Genomic DNA, 20,168 nt, shown 5'->3' with positions numbered 1-20,168 from the left:
TATGCCTGTCAGACACCTTAACCAATTCTTACGTCTAATCTCTTCACAAAGGCTTTAATGATACCACAGTCCCATCCAGTCTTCCTCACCTAAACCACACTGAATGTATCTTGAAGAGGAGTCCCTGTTCATGCATCATCACCTGGTGAGGTACACTTGGACAATGTATTTGAACTGTATTAGATGGAACCTGTGGAGATAGTAATTCCCCCCTGCTTCATGAGTGCCTCTCATCACTCTGCATATGCTAGGGTTTCTAGGTTAACCACATAGATTTGTCGGAGGTTCTGACAGGTATGGGTATGAATGATCAATGACCTGTATATCTTAGATATCTTTTGGCCTCCATAAAGTACCAACGAGTTAAATTTTACCTCTAATGGGTTGGACTCCAGTAGTTCATCTACTTAGGCAAGGCAGGGAAAGAGTGCATACCTTAGCTAGAAGTATCAGTAAAACTGTTTTTTAAAGACACCAAACTCCTTGTGGACTTCATTTACAGATTTTGTGCCATTTCAGATCACTTCAGCGAGCATGTCAATATCCCCAACCTATCACACCTTTTGAACCCTGAAAAAGAGGATATCTTAGAAAGCTGGGTTCTAACCCCTTTCAGAGTCAGCTTCCTGTGCAACTTCAAGTTTGCCAGTATGCCTTTCTAATGCTTGAACTCTATCTCGGCGGAGGGGAATCCAGCTCAACAGAGGCACTTCATATAGTAAGTGTAGCAGAGATTTATCTCGCAAAGCACATTGTTCATTCATGTGGATAGGGTCTAAGTCTGGCCATTAGAGACAATAAATAATTACAATAAGGTGCGCTGCCTGATAGTAAAGGGTAAGATCTGCCATCCCAAATTGCCAGTAAATGGGGGCTTGCAACAATTGGTTAGTAATATTTTGGCTATTTTATTTGCCACAGTAATGACTGCAAAAGGGTTTCGGAGTGCTTGGAAAGGCCTGTTTCACCAGGACTGAAGGGGACAGCGGCAGTGGGCCCCTTCTACATGCAGCTCTACTAAAGCGCCATCACCCTCTCACAGTGTGGGATGCTAGCGCCATTCCGAAAAGGAGACTACCTCTCCCACAGTGCTTGGATAACCATGTTTCACCTGGAGTGAGGGGGTGGAGGCAGTGGGTCCTTCCTTTATGCTTGCTGCAGCACTACTAAAGCATCATTATTCCCATGCAGTCAATAGCAGGCCATATGTGCATGAAACCAACCCTATTGACCCTTGAACTCTCAATCTCGTTGACTATCATCACTCTACTTTCCTGAAAGTCAAGTAATGAGTCAGAGGAAAACACAGGCTAATGGTAAAACATGCACCCAGAGTAACACTTTGGCAAGATTCCTCATACGTGCAATAGTAGGCGTAATTAACAAAGAAGTAAGCACAACTGAGGCAAAAACTGAAGCCTCAACCCAAACAGCAAAGTCCATAGATCACCTCCAAGGGGCAAAAAGATGCCCTGCAGTGAAGCCTTGTGTTTCTATGGACTCTCAATTAATTGCATCTTTGCCTCCTTCTCCTCCCTTAAATGACAATTTACTGCCAGTGAAGAAAAAGAAGAAAGCCAACAAGGTTCCAGGTATGCACACCCATCCCCCATCAGCTATTAAACAGTCTGACATGATCCTTGCAGATGTAATGAGGAACGACCACCCGAGTGCAGCTTTATGGTACTGCAGGATGTTATATGTTGAAAACTGTCCCTCTTCGAAGGGCCACCACAAACTTTTACCCTTCCTTTTCTTCTTTTTCTGACCTTGTTTTGTTTGTTTTAGGGCTCTGAGCACTTTACCACTGTAAACCAGTGCTAAAGTGCATGTGCTCTCTCCTCTAAAGGTGTTAAAATTGCCTCACACTTAATTGACTTATTTAATTTACTTATAAGTCCCTAATAAAGTGCACTGCATGTGCCCAGTGCCTATAAATTAAAATGCTACTAGTGGGCCTGAAGCACTGATTGTGCCACCCACTCAAGTAGCCCTTGAACGTCTCAGGACGCAGCCTCTGTTCCTTACTACGATGCGGGGGAGGTGAGACGTCGGTTCCTTACTGTTCTGGGGAGGAGATGTCACGGTGGAGCCGCGGCATTGGTTCCTTATGACGGTGAGGTGTTAATGTATTTGGGAATCACCCACATTGAGTATCGGCTCCGCGTTGATGAAGCACCGGCGTCGGTGAGGTCGGGGCTGCTGTGCGAGTCACGACGGTGCGTTGTGGACGTCACGAGCAGTGTCCTCAGCTCCGGTGCAGGCAGTGGCTTTAGTGACTGCTTCTGAGTCGATGCAGCACGGCATCAGCAGGCATCGGGCATATGGTGCAAGTCGGGTTGGTGCGTCATGCTTTCATGAGCTGTGCCCACAGCTTTGGTGCAGGTTACCGCATCGCTCACCGGCGTCGGTGTTGCAATTTCCTTCTGTGGCAGCTGAAACAGCAGTTCCAAAGGCAGAAAGACAGAAGAAATAAAGTCTCTGTGTCTCTGAGACTTCAGAACAGGCGGCACACTCTATTTCAAGCCCATTGGAGATCTTCCTCAAGCAGGGGACAAAGCAAACAGCAAAGTCCTTCTCCTTTCCTTGGCAGCAAGTAGCCACTGCAGGCCAAACCCAGACAGAAAAACAGCACTGGGGCAGTATTCCTCCTCATCTTCTCCAGCTCTTCTCCTTGGCAAAGGTTCCACTTGATTACCAGAAATAATCTAAAGTTCTGGAGTCTGGGCCCCAATATTTATACTACAAAATTCCTTGTTCTCTTGTGGCAGAGAAGCCTGTGCTCAGTCAAAACCAGTTCTGTCGTCTCTGGTGCAGCTTCCTGGCAGGAGGTGGAGACAGCATTGTGGAAGGCTGACCAAGCCCATTCAGGTGAAAGGAAAACTCCTCCCTTTACTCTAAATGCAGCACAGGTCTATTCAGCAAAGTCCTGACTTATCATACTCTCTGGAGCCACTGCACCTCCCCAGCCCCTGACACTCCAAACTCAGACAGTCAATCCACATCCCAGCAGAGGCACACTGTATGGCTTAGCAAGAAAATACCTGCATTTTAAAAGTGGTATTTCCAAACACAGAATGTAAAAATCACCCTCACTAAAAGATTAATTTTAACATTCTAAGTACAGACATACTAAACCTTATTTTCCTACCTTGTTCCCGGGGGTAGTTAGGCTTATAAGATGTTATAAGCAAACTTCCCATTCAATCCTACAGAAACAGATAGCTTTACAATAGTGAAAAACGAAATTGGCAGTATTTCACTATCAGGACATGGCACACACATCAGGGCATGTCCTAACTTTCACATACATTGCACTCTGCCCACAGGGGTACTGTGGGCCTTCCTTAGGGGTGACTAACGTAAGAAAGTGGAAGGTTAGGGCCTGGCAAGTGGGTGCACTTGCCAAGTCAACATGGCAGCCCTAGATTGCCCACAGGATCTGCACTGGCAGACCTGAGTCACATTTACAGCCTGTTTATGTGGGTGGCACAATCAGTGCTGGAGGCCCTCTAGCAGAATTTGATTTACAGGCCCTGGGCACACACAGTGCACTGTACTAGGGACTGACCAGTAAATCAAATATGCCGATCATGGGAACACCAATCCATACCAATAATTTACAGAGGGAGCACTTGCACTTTGGCACTGAACAGCAGTGGCAAAGTGTCTAAAGCATCTAGACCAGAAAAACGGAGTCCAGCACACAGCAAAAACACTGGGGGTTAAGGCACAAAATGCAGGGCAAACCAACACCAATGATGCCGGGTCTAATACCCCCTTAAATGAGCCTAGAGCCAGAGCTGGGAGGGAGAGCCTCTATGCACTTCAAAGCCCCTCTTTGAAGTCACTGACACTTCAAAGGCACCACTAGCTATCAGTACTAGGTCTCTGACCCCATCAAATCGGTACACTATTGGACTTGTGAAGAACCCTGCCAGGAGGAAGGACTGCTGTGCTGCTAAAAGGACTGCCACTCTGCTGGAATCCTGCCCTGGAATAACCTGCTTTTCTGCTGTGCTGCCCTGCTGCCTGCTACACTCTGCTCTTCTGAGGAAGGACTGGACCCATCTAACTTAAACCTATAGTACATCCAAGGTCATGCTGGCTTGCCCCTATACTAATTCTCAGGGATATCGAAAACTTCTCATCAACCTGCTAAAGCACCTGAACTTGCTTGCTGCCCATCTTGCCCTGCCAAGTGGTACCAATCCAGTCCAGGGCCCCCCTTGGAAGTGGGTATAAAGTACTTCGACTGCCAGAATCTATACATGGATGATGTTGCACTGATCAGAATTGATGCATCTCCCTCTATGCCTATGCATCGCAGCTGCTGCACGGACCGCGGACCTCGCATCGGCGACTGTATGGCACATTGCTTCCAGTTCTTAACACATCGCCTACATCCTGTGGCTCGAAGATGGCACTTCTCCAATATGCATTGCTTGGAGGCGAGGCATCGCTTTCGATCCAGCGGTTTGACGACAATGCATCACTCCTTTGCTTCTCGCATGTGACTCCGTTGACCTGCGCTTCATTGAGGTTGGTCTGAACATTTGGATTTACCCGGTCAAGCGCGAACCAATGTCCCCAGTTGGCGCTTTAAGCTCTTAAACACTATATTTTCATGTATTCTTTACAAATTCGTAACTTGGGTTATACTTATTGGATTTGTTTTGTTTTGGTCTTGTTGTGTCCCTAAAAATATATATTCTATTTTTGGAGTGTTGCACAAATACTTTACTCATTGCCTCTTAAGTTAAGTCTGACTTCTCTGTGGCGAGCTACAAGAGGGTGAGCATAGGTTAATTTAGGGTGTGTATCTAACTTACCCTGATAGGATTGTGGCTTCTGCATTGATAGGGTGCATACTTCTACCAACCAGAAACTTATTTTCTAACACTACTATTTAAAATATGAGAGCCCTAATTTTGGAATTTGAAGGGCAGATGAAAGTGACATTGGATAACTGATTAGAAAGGTAAAGATTGTGAAACTATCAGCAGCCTCCTGTATGGAATCCATCAAACAGTTTAACACCATTATTGATATGTAGATGTTGCACTCCCTGTGGGAAAAGAACACTCAACAAGGAAAATTGTCCTGAATTTGATAAATAAGGACCTTGACCTCAACAAGAACTGTGGTCGCAAGTGGGCCAATAATATGAGGGACAAAAGAACGACATTGGCACAGACAAACCGAGTGGGAGACGATTGACTTTTAATCCCTGCTGCTGGATCGCCCCTTCCAAATTCCTCCTCCTGCGATGTCACAGTGCTGGCCAATGTGATTCCTCCTAATTATTCACAGTGTGAAAGCTGGAATTAGTTCAGTAACAAAACAGCTCACTGGCTCAGGAAACTTGTCAGTAATATAAATGGTCTCTATAATGAAATCCTAATTGCTCACCGAGTACACGGGGTGGGGAAAGGCAGAAAATGCTGTGATGGTGACTGTATTGTTATAAATCTTAGATGGCCAAGAGTAGTTGAGTTGAGTTTATGGGTTTACATGCCCACAGTCCCTTGCCCCTCACAGATTAACGTTGTGCTTCTTGGATTCTCTTATAAACCCCAGGTGCCTCCCTGAGGTTTATAACAGAGATCTGTGGTCAGTTTGAACTGTGAAGTGAGTACCAAACAAGTATAGTCTCGACTTTTTACAGGGACCAACCCACAGCAAAGGCACAGCAAACCACAGCAAAGGACTCCCTCTCAATGGCACCCCAATGATGCTCCCTCTGCAGTAACCTCCAGCTTATAAAAGCAACAGGCTGGTCTTGGCTATTTCATTGGTTTGGGATAGTACCACTCCTAACTCTAGCTCAGAGGCATCAGTCTGCACAATGAACTGCTTGTAGTCTGGAGCTTTGAGAATTAATGCTGAGCACATTGCCGCTTTCAGGGTGTCAAAAGCGTTTTGACAGCTAACTGTCCAGTTTATCTTTTTGGGCATTTTCTTGGAAGTAGGTTCTGTGAGGGGTGTCACAATGGATTCATACCCCTTCACAAACCTCCTGTAATACCCAGTCAAGCCAAAGAATGCCATGCCTTGGGTCTGGGTTGTTGGAGCCTCCCAGTCCAGAATAGCCTGCATCTTGAGCTGTATGGGTTGCGCTTGGCCTTCACCAACAAGGTGGCCCACGTATTGAACTGTGCCCTGCCCTATCTGGCATGTGGATGCCTTGATAGTTAGGTCTACAGTTTGCAGGGCCTGTAAAACCTGAACCTTCCCCAGGTGGATCAGGTGATCCTGCCAGGTGAAGCTAAAGACAGCAATGTCTTCAAGATATGCAGCACTAAATGTCTCCAATCCAGCAAGGAATGGATTCACCAGCCTTTGAAAGTTGGCAGGGGCATTCTTTAAACCAAAGGGCATAACAGTAAACTGATAATGCCCATCAGGTGTTGGGAATGTTGTTTTTTCTTTAGCTCCTGGGGGCTATGCCAATCTGCCAGTGCCCTGCAGTTAAGTCAAAGGTACTAAGAAATTTGGCTGCACCCAATTTGTCACGCCAAGGTTTTGCTGGAGCAGGTCGAGGTAGGGAAAGGCCGGAAGGGCTGGGGTCAAGTCATTTGGTGTCTTCCAGCACTGCTCTTCGGTCCTTCTTTTTGCTTGTCTGTGGAGGCAAGGCTCAGGGTTTCACCTAAATACTAAATCTAGGGGCTTTTCAGGTAGGTACAGTTTGGGACCAATGGTTCTCTTCCTTGGGGTGGGACCACTCCCTATTATGTCCCTCCCTCGATTGAGGGGGCATAAGCCTCACTCTGGTTAGCTGGGTCCCCCTATCTTCAAGATGGTATGGTCAGAGAGTTGTTCTGCTCCGCGCCTCCCCCAACTAAAGGGTGGGGTTGGCAAAGGTGGGCACACCTCTCCTCCTATCTTGATTATCCAGCCGATTCTTCTGCTCAAAGTGGGGTCAGAACTAGTGGGGTAATGGTACTGGAGCAGCAAATAGCTGGGTCAGCTCACAAAGGTGGCAAGACTTTGACGCTTCCCCTTCGTGGACCCTGCCCATCCTGAGGGAGGAACCTTGGCACCTCTGCCCAGGATTTGCTTTGTTAAAGGACCCTGAGAGCGGGAGGCCCACTGCCCTGGGGTCCAGAAACATGTCTGGGGGTGGCAGCTGGTGAGCAGTCAGTCAGCAAGGACACTATATTTAGATCATTATTTCAGAGGGCGTCTCTAAGATGCCCTCAGAGTGCATTTGGCATTAAATCCCACACTAGCATCAGTGTGGATTTAATGTGCTCAGAAGTTTGATTTCAAACTTCTCAGATTTCCTTAAAGCCATTATGGTGCTGTGAAGTTCGTAATGACAAACTCCCAGACCATATACTCTTCATGGCCTTACTGCACTAACAATGTCTAAGAATGGACTTAGACAATGTAAGGGTACAGAGCTCCTGCACCTGTACCCTCACCAGAGGTATAGTGCGCCCAGCTAGAGGGGTGTCTTACTATGCCATAGGCAGTGGGTAGTAGGCATGGCACACAGGAATGTGTGCCATGTCGACTCTTCATTTTGTTCTGCAACAAAACACGCAGCCTGTAAGGGCAGTGTGTGTGTGTGTTAACGTATACGGCCTCTAAGGGTCTTCCCTGGTCACGGTGCCCTTGGTACCCATGGTACCTTTTATAAGGGACTTACATGTGGCCAGGGAGTTGCCAATTGGGTTTGCAACAGTACAGTTTTAAGGAAAGAACGTAGGCCCTGGGTACCTGGTTGGCAGGAACACAGGGCACACTTAGTCAAAGAGAATCAACATCAGGCAAAAAGTGGGGGGCAACGATGCAAAAAGGGCACTTTCCAACACCTACCCATCAGGGACAGTGGAAATAGTTCCACTGACCAAGCCTCTCTTCAAGCTCTTCAGCATGGGAGAGATATTTTCAGCCCAGACCCTCACCTCATCAATGGCAACACACAGGGTCGAGTGTTTAACACTACAGAGTTTTACTTTGATGGGTGTGTGCATGGCCCAATTTTCAACCTCTGTCACCTCAGAATGGGAAATTAATGTAAATGTAAATGTAGTTGAGCTTATATAGCGCACAGCAACCCGCAGTGGGTATCCCGGCGCTTGCTTAGGGAACCCGTCCTGATATTCCCCTGTGTGATAGCCCCAGTGGGTATCCACAAGGTGAAAGTCAGGCATCCCGCCGCGAGGGGCCGTTGTGGAGATTAAGCAAGCTATTGCCCAGAGTCGCAGAGTGTGAACCCGTGAGTTGAGAAGGCACCGGAGCGAGAATTATCGAGTCCGTGGAATTTTTAGCCCAAGACCCGCCAAGGCGGGGAATTGAACCCTGGTCCAGGACCGATCTCAGCTTCCGGGTCTGCCGCCTCTAACCCCTGAGCCACACTTCTCAGTTAACACTTTAACCCTGAGAAGAATCAGAAGTCAATCAAGACCTGTTCTGCTTTCTGCCTGGATTGCTCATGATGGCTAAAGTAAACAAGCAGGTCATCCATATAAAAAACCTTATCTTCAAAGGTCAGAGACCAACAGAGTCCTAGGACCATACATATCAAGGTGAAGCCATGCCGCCAACAACTCAATCACCAGGGCAGAGAACTATGGTTGCTGTGGGCAGCCCTGTAGGGTGCCCCATAAGATAGGAATCCGGCCTGAATGGAGAAAAATGACTAGCATGTGAAATGAAATGAATGAAATGAAAAGAATCTTATAACGCGCAACTTAGCCCGCAGGCATCAAGGCGCCTAACAGAAAAGCCAAAAAGCAATAATAAAAAAGGGACTACAGGTACGCCCTTGCAAACAACCATGTTTTTAGTGCCCTACGGAAACGCAGAACAGAAGGTTGAGCTTTAATTTCACATGGAAGGGTATTTCATAGCTTGGGGGCGATTGAAGAAAAGGCCCTACCGCCCCATCTGCTCTTACGGAAGCGAGGTATCACAAGTAGGTTCTTTGAGGAGGAGCGTAAGAGTCTGCCCGAGACATATGGGGCCAGCAGTTTCTTAATCCCTCCTGCACCATTGCCAGAAAGTGCACTATGAGTCAGACAGAGCACTTTAAAAGTGATCCTCGCTTCAATAGGAAGCCAATGTAAGGCCTTCCTAGCTGCTGTCGATGACGCTAGTCTGGGGGCGTCCAGAACAAATTTGGCAGCCGCATTTTGGGCGGTCTGAAGGCACTGTGTTAGGCTCTTATTAATACCGAAGTATAGGGCGTTACAGTAGTTGAGTCGCGAAGCGACAAGTGCTACCACCACTTGCTTCTGTGCCTGGGGGGACAGGTAATGTTTTATTTTCCTGAGTATTTTGATGATCCTCCAGCAGGTAGCAACAGTTCTATTTACCTGCAGAGTCATGGAAAGGGCAGGTTTAATCAGTACTCCCAGATTCCGGGCTGACTCCGTGGGGGTGGGACAAGACCCCAGCGAGGACGGCCACCATTCAGGTGACCAGATGTTATTGTTAGGGCCGAACACCAGGATCTCCGTCTTCTCCCCGTTCAACTTTAGTGAATTGTAGATCATCCATTATGACACTGCTTCCATGCAGTTCCTAAAGTTGAGCGGGGACGAGCCATCAGGTTAAGAGAGGGACACCAAAATCTGTGTGTCATCTGCACAGGAGACTACCTCCATCCTAAAAGATCTAACCAGCTTGGCAAGTGGGGTCACGTAGATGTTGAACATGTGTGCCATGAGTTTAGTATATGAAATTAAAGAGATGAAGCGTAGGTCTAAATGCAGCCAAGGGGTCCTCAAGCCAATGTGTCAGATCCACTGAGGCGCACAACCGTTGTTTATTACGACTGGTGGACAGAGCCATTTTGATAACATTAACCAGGTAATATATTAGTGTTACGATTTAATCTGCAAGTGTCTTGCCCAGAAAGCCACTGGAGAGGCAACTAACCCAGTGTTCGTTGTGAGGTATAATGTTATCCTTTTCCTTAGGGTGTCCCTGAATTGCCTACGTGTGAACCACAAAGCCTTTAGAAACTACATTCTGTTTCCAGTTTAGTATTCAAAAGAGGCACAGCCTGACAGGCCCCAGCCATGGATGTGTGTGCTAGGGACAGCCCCTAAGACTGTGTTGGGAACAAAAAAATAATCAGTTAAGGAGAGATTTATGTGCCCCCTAAGAAGAAGGAATGCTGTTGTCACACTGTGTGGCGATGTCAATCTAGCAGTCAATGAGGAACCAAATGTATTTATAGTATTATCCAATAATCCAACCAATTACCTGCAAGTCTACTAGGGCCCAAAAGAGAACAGATGCAATTAATTACAAGAAGGTTGTTGAAACCTGCTGAGGGGTGTATATCATCAATATTGTTACCACTCTGCCATGTAGCATTCCTGACACCATAACATATCTGCTTAGTCAGTCAAAAAAAGTGTGAGACTCTGGAACGGGGGGATGACAACTGAGCAGAATTTTCATGACTAGTGCTCTGGGCAAAACCTGCACTGTAGTTTATGCCAAAGCCATATTAACATATGAATGTATAACAGTTCTTTAATAGTTGTGTCCCATGGAGGAGCAGCACTTCTGACACATTCAGTTTGGCCGATTTCATCACTCCACCTCTTCTAATTTTATCTAGAAAGCTGTTGACATTCCAGAAGGGATACAGAAAGTAACAAGCATTTACAATGCAATGGTCTCTGCATTTTTAAAGGTAGAGCTATTGGCATTGCTCATGACATTTATTTTTTTATTTTTTATTTTTTTAAACATAAATAAATGGTATTGTCATTTACAATGGCAATAGGTGAGCATTAGAGAGTAGTAGAGAGTATTTGCGGACACAGAGCCACACACACAGACAGAGCCGCGCACACACACTCAGACAGAGCCACGCACACACACACACACAGAGCCACGCACACACACACAGACAGAGCCATGCACACACACACATAGACAGAGCCACACACACACACGGAGAGCCACGTACACACACAGACAGAGCCACGCACACATACAGACAGAGCGTCGCACACACACAGACAGAGCCACGCACACACACAGACAGAGCCACGCACATACTCAGACAGAGCCACGCACACACACAGACAGAGCCACGCACACACACAGACAGAGCCATTCACACACAGGCACAGAAAAACCGGGATGACAAGCAGGGAACAGAGGCACAGAAAAACCGGGGGAACAGAGGCACAAAAAAACCGGGGGAACAAAGGCAGAGAAAAACCAGGATGACAAGCAGGGAACAGAAGTAAGAAGCAGACTAGAGAGCTTCATGGAAGAAGTAAGACAAAGGCAGTGGGCACACCAGGAGTAAGATGCAGAATAGAGAGCTCTCTACTAACTGACAGCACAAGGCGGATTATTGCATCTTTTCTGTACTTCATCTGCTTTTCAAGTTTGAAAGCCAGCATAGTTTTGTATGATCCTATAGTAACTACCAAACCTAAAACAACGAGAGCTTCAGATTAGTCCATGGTATGCATGTAACATCACCTAAGACACTATGGTCTAAGAAAAACTAAACTCAAATGCTACAGAGGCCTGACTGCCAGTCGAGAATACTTCAATAGTGGCACATGATATTTTCTGGACCTTGTCGTCATTAAAATTGACCTACTCTTTTTTTACTTGAGGATATACCTTCCGGGAAGGATACACTATTTTGTTCCTTATTGGTCTCCGAAACACAGGAATACCTTACAGGAAAAAACGTATTATCTCAAACTACCATAACTGGAAATGTAAATTTCACATCACCCTGAATAAAAATGGGACAGCGGATAACCAATTTTCAGATTTACACCTCCTTATCGTCACCCGATTGATACCCTGAAGGCCCTAAAAGCTTACACAATGTCTAGAACAATTGGCACTGATACCGTATCTACCATCCTGACTGCTCATGGTGCCACAAGCTCACCTTCCTCCACAACCCCATTTCCCATTTCTCAGCCACACTCATGGAGTGAGACCAGAGGCAATAATGGTAGCATCAAGGGCCAAACCCACAGTCCTCCACTAACCCACATCTACCTTTTGGTGCTGTTTGTGTCAACAAAAGTCCAGGTCCAATTGCAGTGCACCAAAAAATGCAGCACGCAAACTTAATCTACACAGATTACTCAACTTTCATAGGAAATAAATATCTTTGGAAACACTTTACTGCAGCTGTTCTTACTACTTCGGATAACTACATTATTTGATGAGTCATGGACACCAGTTAGTGTCATTCAGGAACAATCTATTCAACCTCATGAATCAGTGTACATTAATCTTAAATCAGTATTAAGGGTCGCTATTCTCGCAGTTGTCTTTTAAATTCTCACATTCTCAACTGCCTCTCCTCTCATTCTCTAACTCTTGTTTTTAGTCTGTCATATTCTTTCTATCCCTCAGCTAACCATTGCCAGCCTATCTGGCACACTCGTTCCTTTTTTGCTCTATCTCTTTCGTCCTCTTTACCCATCTATCCTTGACTTTCACAAGTTATTTTTTCTCTCTCTCCAACCAGTCACCCCCCTCCCTTTCTGTCTCCCCCCTTTGCCCACCCTCTTGTTCTCTTTCCCTCTTTGTCGATATTTGTTATGCATATCATAATCTACAGCGCCATCTCCTAGTAAACTAGAGGAATCTGTTATTCTTGGAACCTGCTATACTTAGAAACCTCCCAACAATTCTGTCTGGGCAAGCATTCTGAATGAATATTAATTATCTTTTATTGGCGAGGTGTCTTCAGCAGATACACTTCCCTGTCACAAGAAGACAATCCTCCACCCATGTTAACAGCGACCTTTTGGCTACAGTTAATGCATATCTTTGAAAAGGTGTGATGTATCTAAAAAAAAGCAACTGGTGCATAGTACCTGAAAACAGCGATCTAGTACCACCAAAATAATGATGCAATTAGTGCTGTGTTACTATTAAAGTACATTCCACGGGTAAACAAACATAAGGGAAGGGACAAAATAAACACTAATGCTCACTTTCTGAGGCAAGTAAAGGGCCTCTTTCCGGTCCTCCATCACTAACCGTCACCATACAAGAGTCACTCTGGAAGGTTCTTTTGTATGATGACGTCTGCTCGGGTGTTGAGACATACTGTATCATTCACCTGATGGAGACTTTAACATTAAGGTCGCATTTTTCGCCGAGGCTGTAAATTTGGAATAGCACCTTTTCCTGATGCGTACGACATTCGGGAAAGTCGGGGGCACTTACCCAGCTGAAGTGCAGACTGCAGGAAGCACATGAAGAGCGCCAACAGGAAGGCCTACATGATAGCGGTTTCATAAATTAGTTCCCATAAATACCGAAATGTATGTTCACGAGACCAGCTTCAAGACTAGTCCCGGCTAAACCACCTCTGCAGCCACCTGCCTTGCCTCGCTTTTGAAGGTTTATGGGAATCTTTGGGAAGATGTGGCCTCTCGGTGATAAGAAAATATCCTGTCACATGGGGTGTTGCCAAACAACAGGAATTGGCGAGTCAAGCGGTGCTTACAGCGCTGATTTTACGGACGAGGAAACGCTGTCCTCAAAAGTCAGGGACAATCGGGGACGGCGGCAGACAGCTCGGGCCTGCCTTCTGCAGGTCTTTGTTATAGGGCAGCGGGAATAGATACCAGATAGCGTTCTTGCTGAGCTCGCGCAGTACTTAAAACACGGAAACGGCAAATGACATGAATCCGGCCGGGGTCAAAAGACAGTGGACACTTATTGTATCCGCACCAGGATTTTGATGTAAGCCCCGTCCTTTCCAGACTGGGGCTTACAAAAAAAATAAGCGGATGGATGCAAGGGCCGGACGCGGTCGGGTAGAAATGGCTGCCGCAAAGCTCCGAAATTTTTGGAATCGGGGGCGTGTTTTTGGGTGAGTGACGGATGACGTCACAGATAGAAAGAACCTCTCCTCCAAAGGCTGGCCAGCATTTACGAAGCCAGCCAATGGAGAAGAGGGGTGGGTTCAAGCCCCCTAACCTAAAAACATTAAATCTTCGGATCGAACTACTCAAGCGCAGCCTACGGTCCTCGACCTAAAAATGGCCATCAGTTGCCTGCCTGGCATTATTTATCTAGCATTGAAATTGTTGAGGAAGATGCAGAGGATATACTATTCACCATACTGTACTCATCAACATTTGAACCATTCCCAAATGACCCCCTCCAATACACTACTTTAACCGAAGCATATGCTGAACAACTTTAGGTGGCATAACCATTCCCTGGCTCACATAACAGTTAGCTGGATTTCAAAACATCAACACAGAACAAATACCGTACACTTCAAAGCCCTTTGCACCCAAAAGGATGTTAAGTTCATGCAGTTAGGTGCTCATAGTGGCAGTACATACGATTGCCTCTTAGAAAGTTGCCTTTTTTTATAAGGCAGAGGCAGTGCACAGCCACTCTTGTGTCCACAGTCTATTACTTGGCCGTGTGTGCCCCTAGGTTAACCATTTGCTTATTAAACACAATAGCAATGTTCTGCGGAAATTATTAATGTGCAGGTAAGTCTCCCCTTTCTGGTCCCTCTATCTTTGATGGCTCCCTCAGGAGTGCCTGCATGTCAGTTGCCTGTTTAAGTGAATTGGTGCCATGAGGGCACTTTACCCATGGTATTGAGTCAATAAAACGAGCTCATGTGGAACATATGGAGCTCGATTGTCTTTAAGTGGCCTTGTTGCTATCAAGACACTTTAGAGACAAGGGCAGAAGGGTCTTAAAGTGATTTGGAAAACATTTTGTTGCAGGAACTCAAAAGCACTTCAAAACTGGGTACATAACATAACCACAGATGAAGAACCGAAAATGTTTCTTACCACAGAGTCCACGACATAGCTGCAAAGAAATACATCCAACGCCGTGTCTACCAGGTTAGAAACAGGTTTGCATCCTGCTACTTCGTAGGTAAGCTTATGGGGAAAAAGATAACCAAAAATACAGATTAGAACGTGACTACACCGACGATCAGCAGCTTCACATAAAGGCTCTATATTGTTCACTGTTGGGCACTCATTCACCCATATATCCGGCTCCAATGTCTCTTATTATTATAATGTAAAGCAATCTAGATGTATCTTGTCTCTATGGTGGGAATGAATGAACTCTCAGTAGTATTCTCATGTGTCACAAACTGTGAAGTAAGGGCCATGTAATGAACAAGGACAGAGGGATTTTGCATGGAAAGGGATGTAACAAGATATATATACCAGTTCAGCTATATATAGGTGGTGGATGCTAATGGGGTGCAAACACCTAAATAGACCAACTATGGGAAAATGTTGGTAGGATTTACAAAAAGTTGGAACTTAGTGCATGCTGCACTCCCTTAAAAGCAAACATACACAAGACTGTGCAGCAATGTAGTTTAACCCCTTCGATGCTCATGACGAGCTCAGCTCGTCATGAGGCACAGTGGAGCTGTGCTGATGACAAGCTGAGCTCGTCATGAACAATGGAAATGAGCCTCATGCAGCACAGGAGGGGAAAATGCACAGCAGCGATGTGGTTAAAATCAGAGGATGGTGGAAAAACACAAGACGATGTAATCAGCACAAATGTGTTGCCGCCTTCTAAACCCACCAATATGCATTGATTGTAAAGATGTCGCACAGTCATCTCTTGAATTGATAATTGGGGTGGCACATCAGGGGCCCCAATAAAACTAGTGGGGCTGTTCAGAAAAGTGTATGGACGCATAATATATCATATTGCATATCTCTCTCTCTCTCTCTCTCTCTCTCTCTCTCTCTCTGTATATATATATATATATATATATATATATATATATATATATATATATATATATATATATATCCAATATATATATATATATATCCAATTTCCACTCTCTACGTGATTTGTATTCACACCCAAAAAAGACGAGAGAGACGGACTCTTGAATTCAACAGCAGCCGCTGGTAACTTTCTTGATTTTTTTCTTTTCAAGTGCATTGCTGTGCCCTCCACCAAACGCGTTTCGGGGATCCCGGTCGCCTTGCTTGCTGGTCAACTAGTGCTCACAACCCCTCTAGGTTTTAAACTCAGTACTACCAATCCCTGGTCGCCATCAATTTCATGAAAACAAACAATAGACTGGAGCAAGCATAAACTTTTTAGTGTCCATAGCATTAAAGACAGACTCCATTATTCGCGACTTATCTTAAAAACATCACATGCCATTATATCAAGAATGTCATTATAAAACACATCTTATACAAAATGTATATACATAATAAATTATACATACAAATAAATTATTATTTAAAAGCCGATACCAATTGTCGTATAGTATAGATACAGACAATAGTTTTGTCTCTCTTATTCAATCGGACCATGATGACATTAGCAGTGATTCTATGTCCTCTTTACAGTATATCGCTTGCTTGTTGCTTTAATATTGTAGATGGCTGCCATCGCAATGTGCAAAAAACAATCTTATTGTGCCTAAATAAAGTGCATAAGTGCAGAACAGTAAATAAACTCCCAGCCGGGAGTTTAGTACCTCCTAAATAGTCAATAAAACCATGAATTCATAAACAGGGGATCAGGGTTAAATAGGCAGAATAAATATAATTAGCAATCATTTTCTTTTGACTGTACAAATACATATAATCTTCCTTAGAAAAACTCCAGCAATCTAAACATTCAATATTACACACACCTTGAAATTACGGATGAACTAGACTACTTTCAATCCTTCCACTGCTTAGATCAAAAATTCAGATATTGATGTAATATACATCAATCCATCGTGGTTACCTAAGTTTCCTTTCCACTGAACTTTCTAAATGTATCACCGTGCTGTCATAAACCCATCCATTTCCAACCCAGCTCAAAGCCACTCCGGCCAAGCTGTATTGTGAAATAAATAAATTTAAAACCATACCGTAATAAATATGATAAATATCTAAAACCAATCTCAGTGGCTGTTGTTCAGAATTTTATACATCTATAAATCGCCATTGTCTCACGCTAGGCCCATTCTTTCATAGATAGTGGTACAAATCTTCACAGATGTTAAGACCACGTGGGCTTTTAGTCTTCAGCTCCACTATGTATTTGGTCTCCAATCGGCGTAGCTGTTTCTCTCTATCTCCGCTTCTTGGAACGCTATCTATTATGAAATACTGCCACACATTCAAGTTGTTCCCATGTTCTGCTTTTACATGTCTAGCCACAGGTTATGTAGGGTCAGAATTGACCGTAGCTCGCAGGTGCTGCAATATTCTAGCTTGCACTGGTAATTTTGTGCTGCCGACATACTTCAACCCACAAATGCATTTCAATACGTACACAGAAAATTCAGTCTTGCACGTGTAGTGCCCCTTAATGTGTATGAGAGTATCCGAAAATGCATTTGTGTATGACACGGTGTTAGTGCCAAATTTGCATGCTCGGCATGAGCTACATTTAAAAAAAACATTCCTGGAGGAGGGCCAGCTATCCTTAGTGTACATCTCCGGACTAGTTTTCACCAGATCTGACCTCATCGAATGGGCTTTACGAAATGTGAAGTTGGATTTATGTGGATGCATTGCATTCAGTACAGTGTCAGTCATAACTATCGGCCATTCTTGGCTGACAATCTTTTTGATAGCCTGAGATTGTCTACTGAAAGTAGAAATGAACCTGCACGTTCTCTCCAAGCTACCACCCTGACCTGTTTCCCCTAGGGGCTGTCCCTCTCCTTGAATATCAGTTTGTTTTTTCTGTAGGAGGGTACCTCTGTCAATTTGTTTAGCTTTACGTAATGCAATATTCAGGTTTTTCTCTTTGTAGCCTCATTCTAGTAACCTTTCCTTAGCCTTTGTTTGAGCTTCTGTGCATGCCATCTCTGTGCTGCATGCTCTATTGCTCCTAAGAAACTCACCATAGGGTAGGCTGGCTATTGTATGGTGGGGGTGAAAGCTGCTGGCATGGAGCAAGGTGTTTCCTGCTGTTGGTTTCTGGAAAAGGCTAGTTTCTATTTTGCCTTCCTGTATCATTACAAGAATATCTAAGAAACTAATGGAGGAACTATCAATATGGTGTGTGAATCTTAAATTCAAATTCAGGGAATTGATGTGAATTTTGTCCAGAAATTTCATGGCCTCACTTTCTGTTCCCTTCCAAATGATGAAAATATCATCAATAAACCTCCATAGTCGCACAATATGTTTCTCACACAGGTCTCCATGCTCCCCCCTGAGGACATGCTCCTTCCACCAGCCCACATGTAAACATGCGTAGCAGGGGGAGAAACATGCCCCCATCGCCACACCCAGTATTTGCCTGTACACCCTACCATCAAATAAAAACCGGTTATTGTGTAAACACCAATTAATCATTTTCAGCAGCATCTTATTATAGCATTCAATGCTATGCTGTTTAAGGAAATATATATCACTGCCTTCAGACCATCAGTGTGTTTTATACAGGTATACAGGGATGTAATATCCAAGGTTACTAGCAAATAGTCCTCCTCCCACTGAATTTCATTTAGATTTGCTAAGAAGTCACAGGAGTCCTGAATATATGAGGATAGAAATGCGTTACTTACCTGTAACAGCAGTTATCCAATATTGGTGTCTTTCATAGATTCACATGCCTGAATCATTCCCCGTCGTCGAGACGGGAGCCTCCGGTACATAAAAAAGTAATGTCCATAGACATACATAGAGAAAAAGGGTCTAAGGGCCTCCCCTTAGTAGCCTTTCCTTGTCCTTATGTAAAAAGGACCAAACTCTCACAGTCAGCCAATCAGCTCCGACCTCCCTCTAGAACCTTCCTGGGAGGAGCCTCAGTCCCTCAGATTTTCGTACGCACCCAGCTAGGTTGGCGTAATATAGTCTGAGAGGGAAGTGAGTCCCTCCAGGGGAGGCGGGAGGGTTGCATGTGAATCTATGAAAGACACCAATACTGGATAACTGCTGTTACAGGTAAGTAACGCATTTCTTATCCAGTATTAGGGGTGTCTTTCATAGATTCACATGCCTGAATCAGAATAGCTAGCAATCATAGTAGCACATTTGTAAAGTAGAGTTGCTCTGCCGTCATGTTAGATAATGCATATAATATCATACAACAAGGAGACAGCATAGATAGAATATCATAAGAGCAAGAATGTGCATACCTGGAAGGCGGGATGTAGGAAGGCTCACCTTACTGAAAGAGATGGCGAAGCACCGCCTGGCCCACTGCCGCATCCTTCTGGAGTTCGATATCCAGGCAGTAGTGTCTGGAGAAAGTATGCGGTGACTTCCAGGTCGCCGCTCTGCAGATGTCCAGGATCGGCACTCCAGCGAACAGTGCTGCCGACGTGGACATCGCCCTGGTGGAATTAGCAGTAACATGATCATTCAAAGGCCGGCCGGCCTTGTCGTAGCAGAATGAAATCGCAGAGGAGATCCATCTGGAGATGCTTTGCTTCGTGAGAGGCAGGCCCATTCGCGGTCTGCTGTATGCCACGAACAGTTGTGAAGATTTCCTGAGAGCCTTAGTCTTGTCCAGGTAGAACTTTAGGCATCTCATAAGGTCCAAAGAATGCAGCGACCTTTCCGCTGCTGTTGAAGGGTTGGCAAAGAAGGACTTAAGGACTATTGGTTCATTGAGATGAAAGTCCGAAGGTACTTTTGGAATGAACTTAGGGTTTGGTCTCAGTATCACCCTGTCATGTCTGAATTACATATATCGTTCCTGAATGGACAAAGCTTGCAGCTCGCTAACCCTTCTGGCAGATGTTAGAGTGAGCAAGAGCGCTGTTTTCCATGAGATGTGTTTAATAGATGCCCGATGAATGGGCTCAAACGGGTGACGCTTGAGTTGGTTGAGTACCAGATTAAGCTGCCATGTAGGAGGGACTTTCCGAGGCCTCGGAAAGGATCTGTAGAGTCCCTTCAGGAATTGCTTGACTAGCCGACTTGACCACAGAGAAGGCCCTGTGACAGTTCTGGTGAACCTCGAGATAGCCGCCAGGTGAACCTTGATGGACGCATGCGCTAGTCCCGACTGAGCCAAATGCAGGAGGTATGGTAATATCTGTTCAGGGGTGATGGCGAGGGGCCGTAGGCCCTGGTCCGAACACCAAATGCAGAACCTCTTCCATTTGAGAGTGTAGGTTTTGTTCGTACTGTCCGCCCTTGCTTTAGCTAATACATCCCTGCAGTCTTGTGGGATATTCAGGCCACCGAACTCTCTGTGCTCAGGAGCCAGGC

At 45.1% G+C, this 20,168-nt stretch overlaps 1 protein-coding gene across 11 annotated transcripts in view; it reads right to left on the bottom strand.

The window, feature by feature from the left end:
• PROM1 (prominin 1) overlaps positions 1–20,168 on the bottom strand; it is a 630,080-nt gene that overhangs the window by 40,678 nt on the left and 569,234 nt on the right. For all 11 annotated transcript variants that reach the window (XM_086964065.1, XM_086964059.1, XM_086964066.1 and 8 more), the window contains one exon: positions 14,793–14,885. In XM_086964065.1, coding sequence (XP_086820191.1) covers positions 14,793–14,885 — 93 coding nt within the window. The remainder of the gene's footprint in view (positions 1–14,792; positions 14,886–20,168) is intronic.

This window comes from Lissotriton vulgaris, chromosome 3_2, assembly GCF_964263255.1.
Source record: "Lissotriton vulgaris chromosome 3_2, aLisVul1.2, whole genome shotgun sequence".
Taxonomy (NCBI): domain Eukaryota; kingdom Metazoa; phylum Chordata; class Amphibia; order Caudata; family Salamandridae; genus Lissotriton; species Lissotriton vulgaris.
Note: the sequence above shows the minus strand (reverse complement) of the source record. Positions and strands in the feature narration are given on the sequence as shown.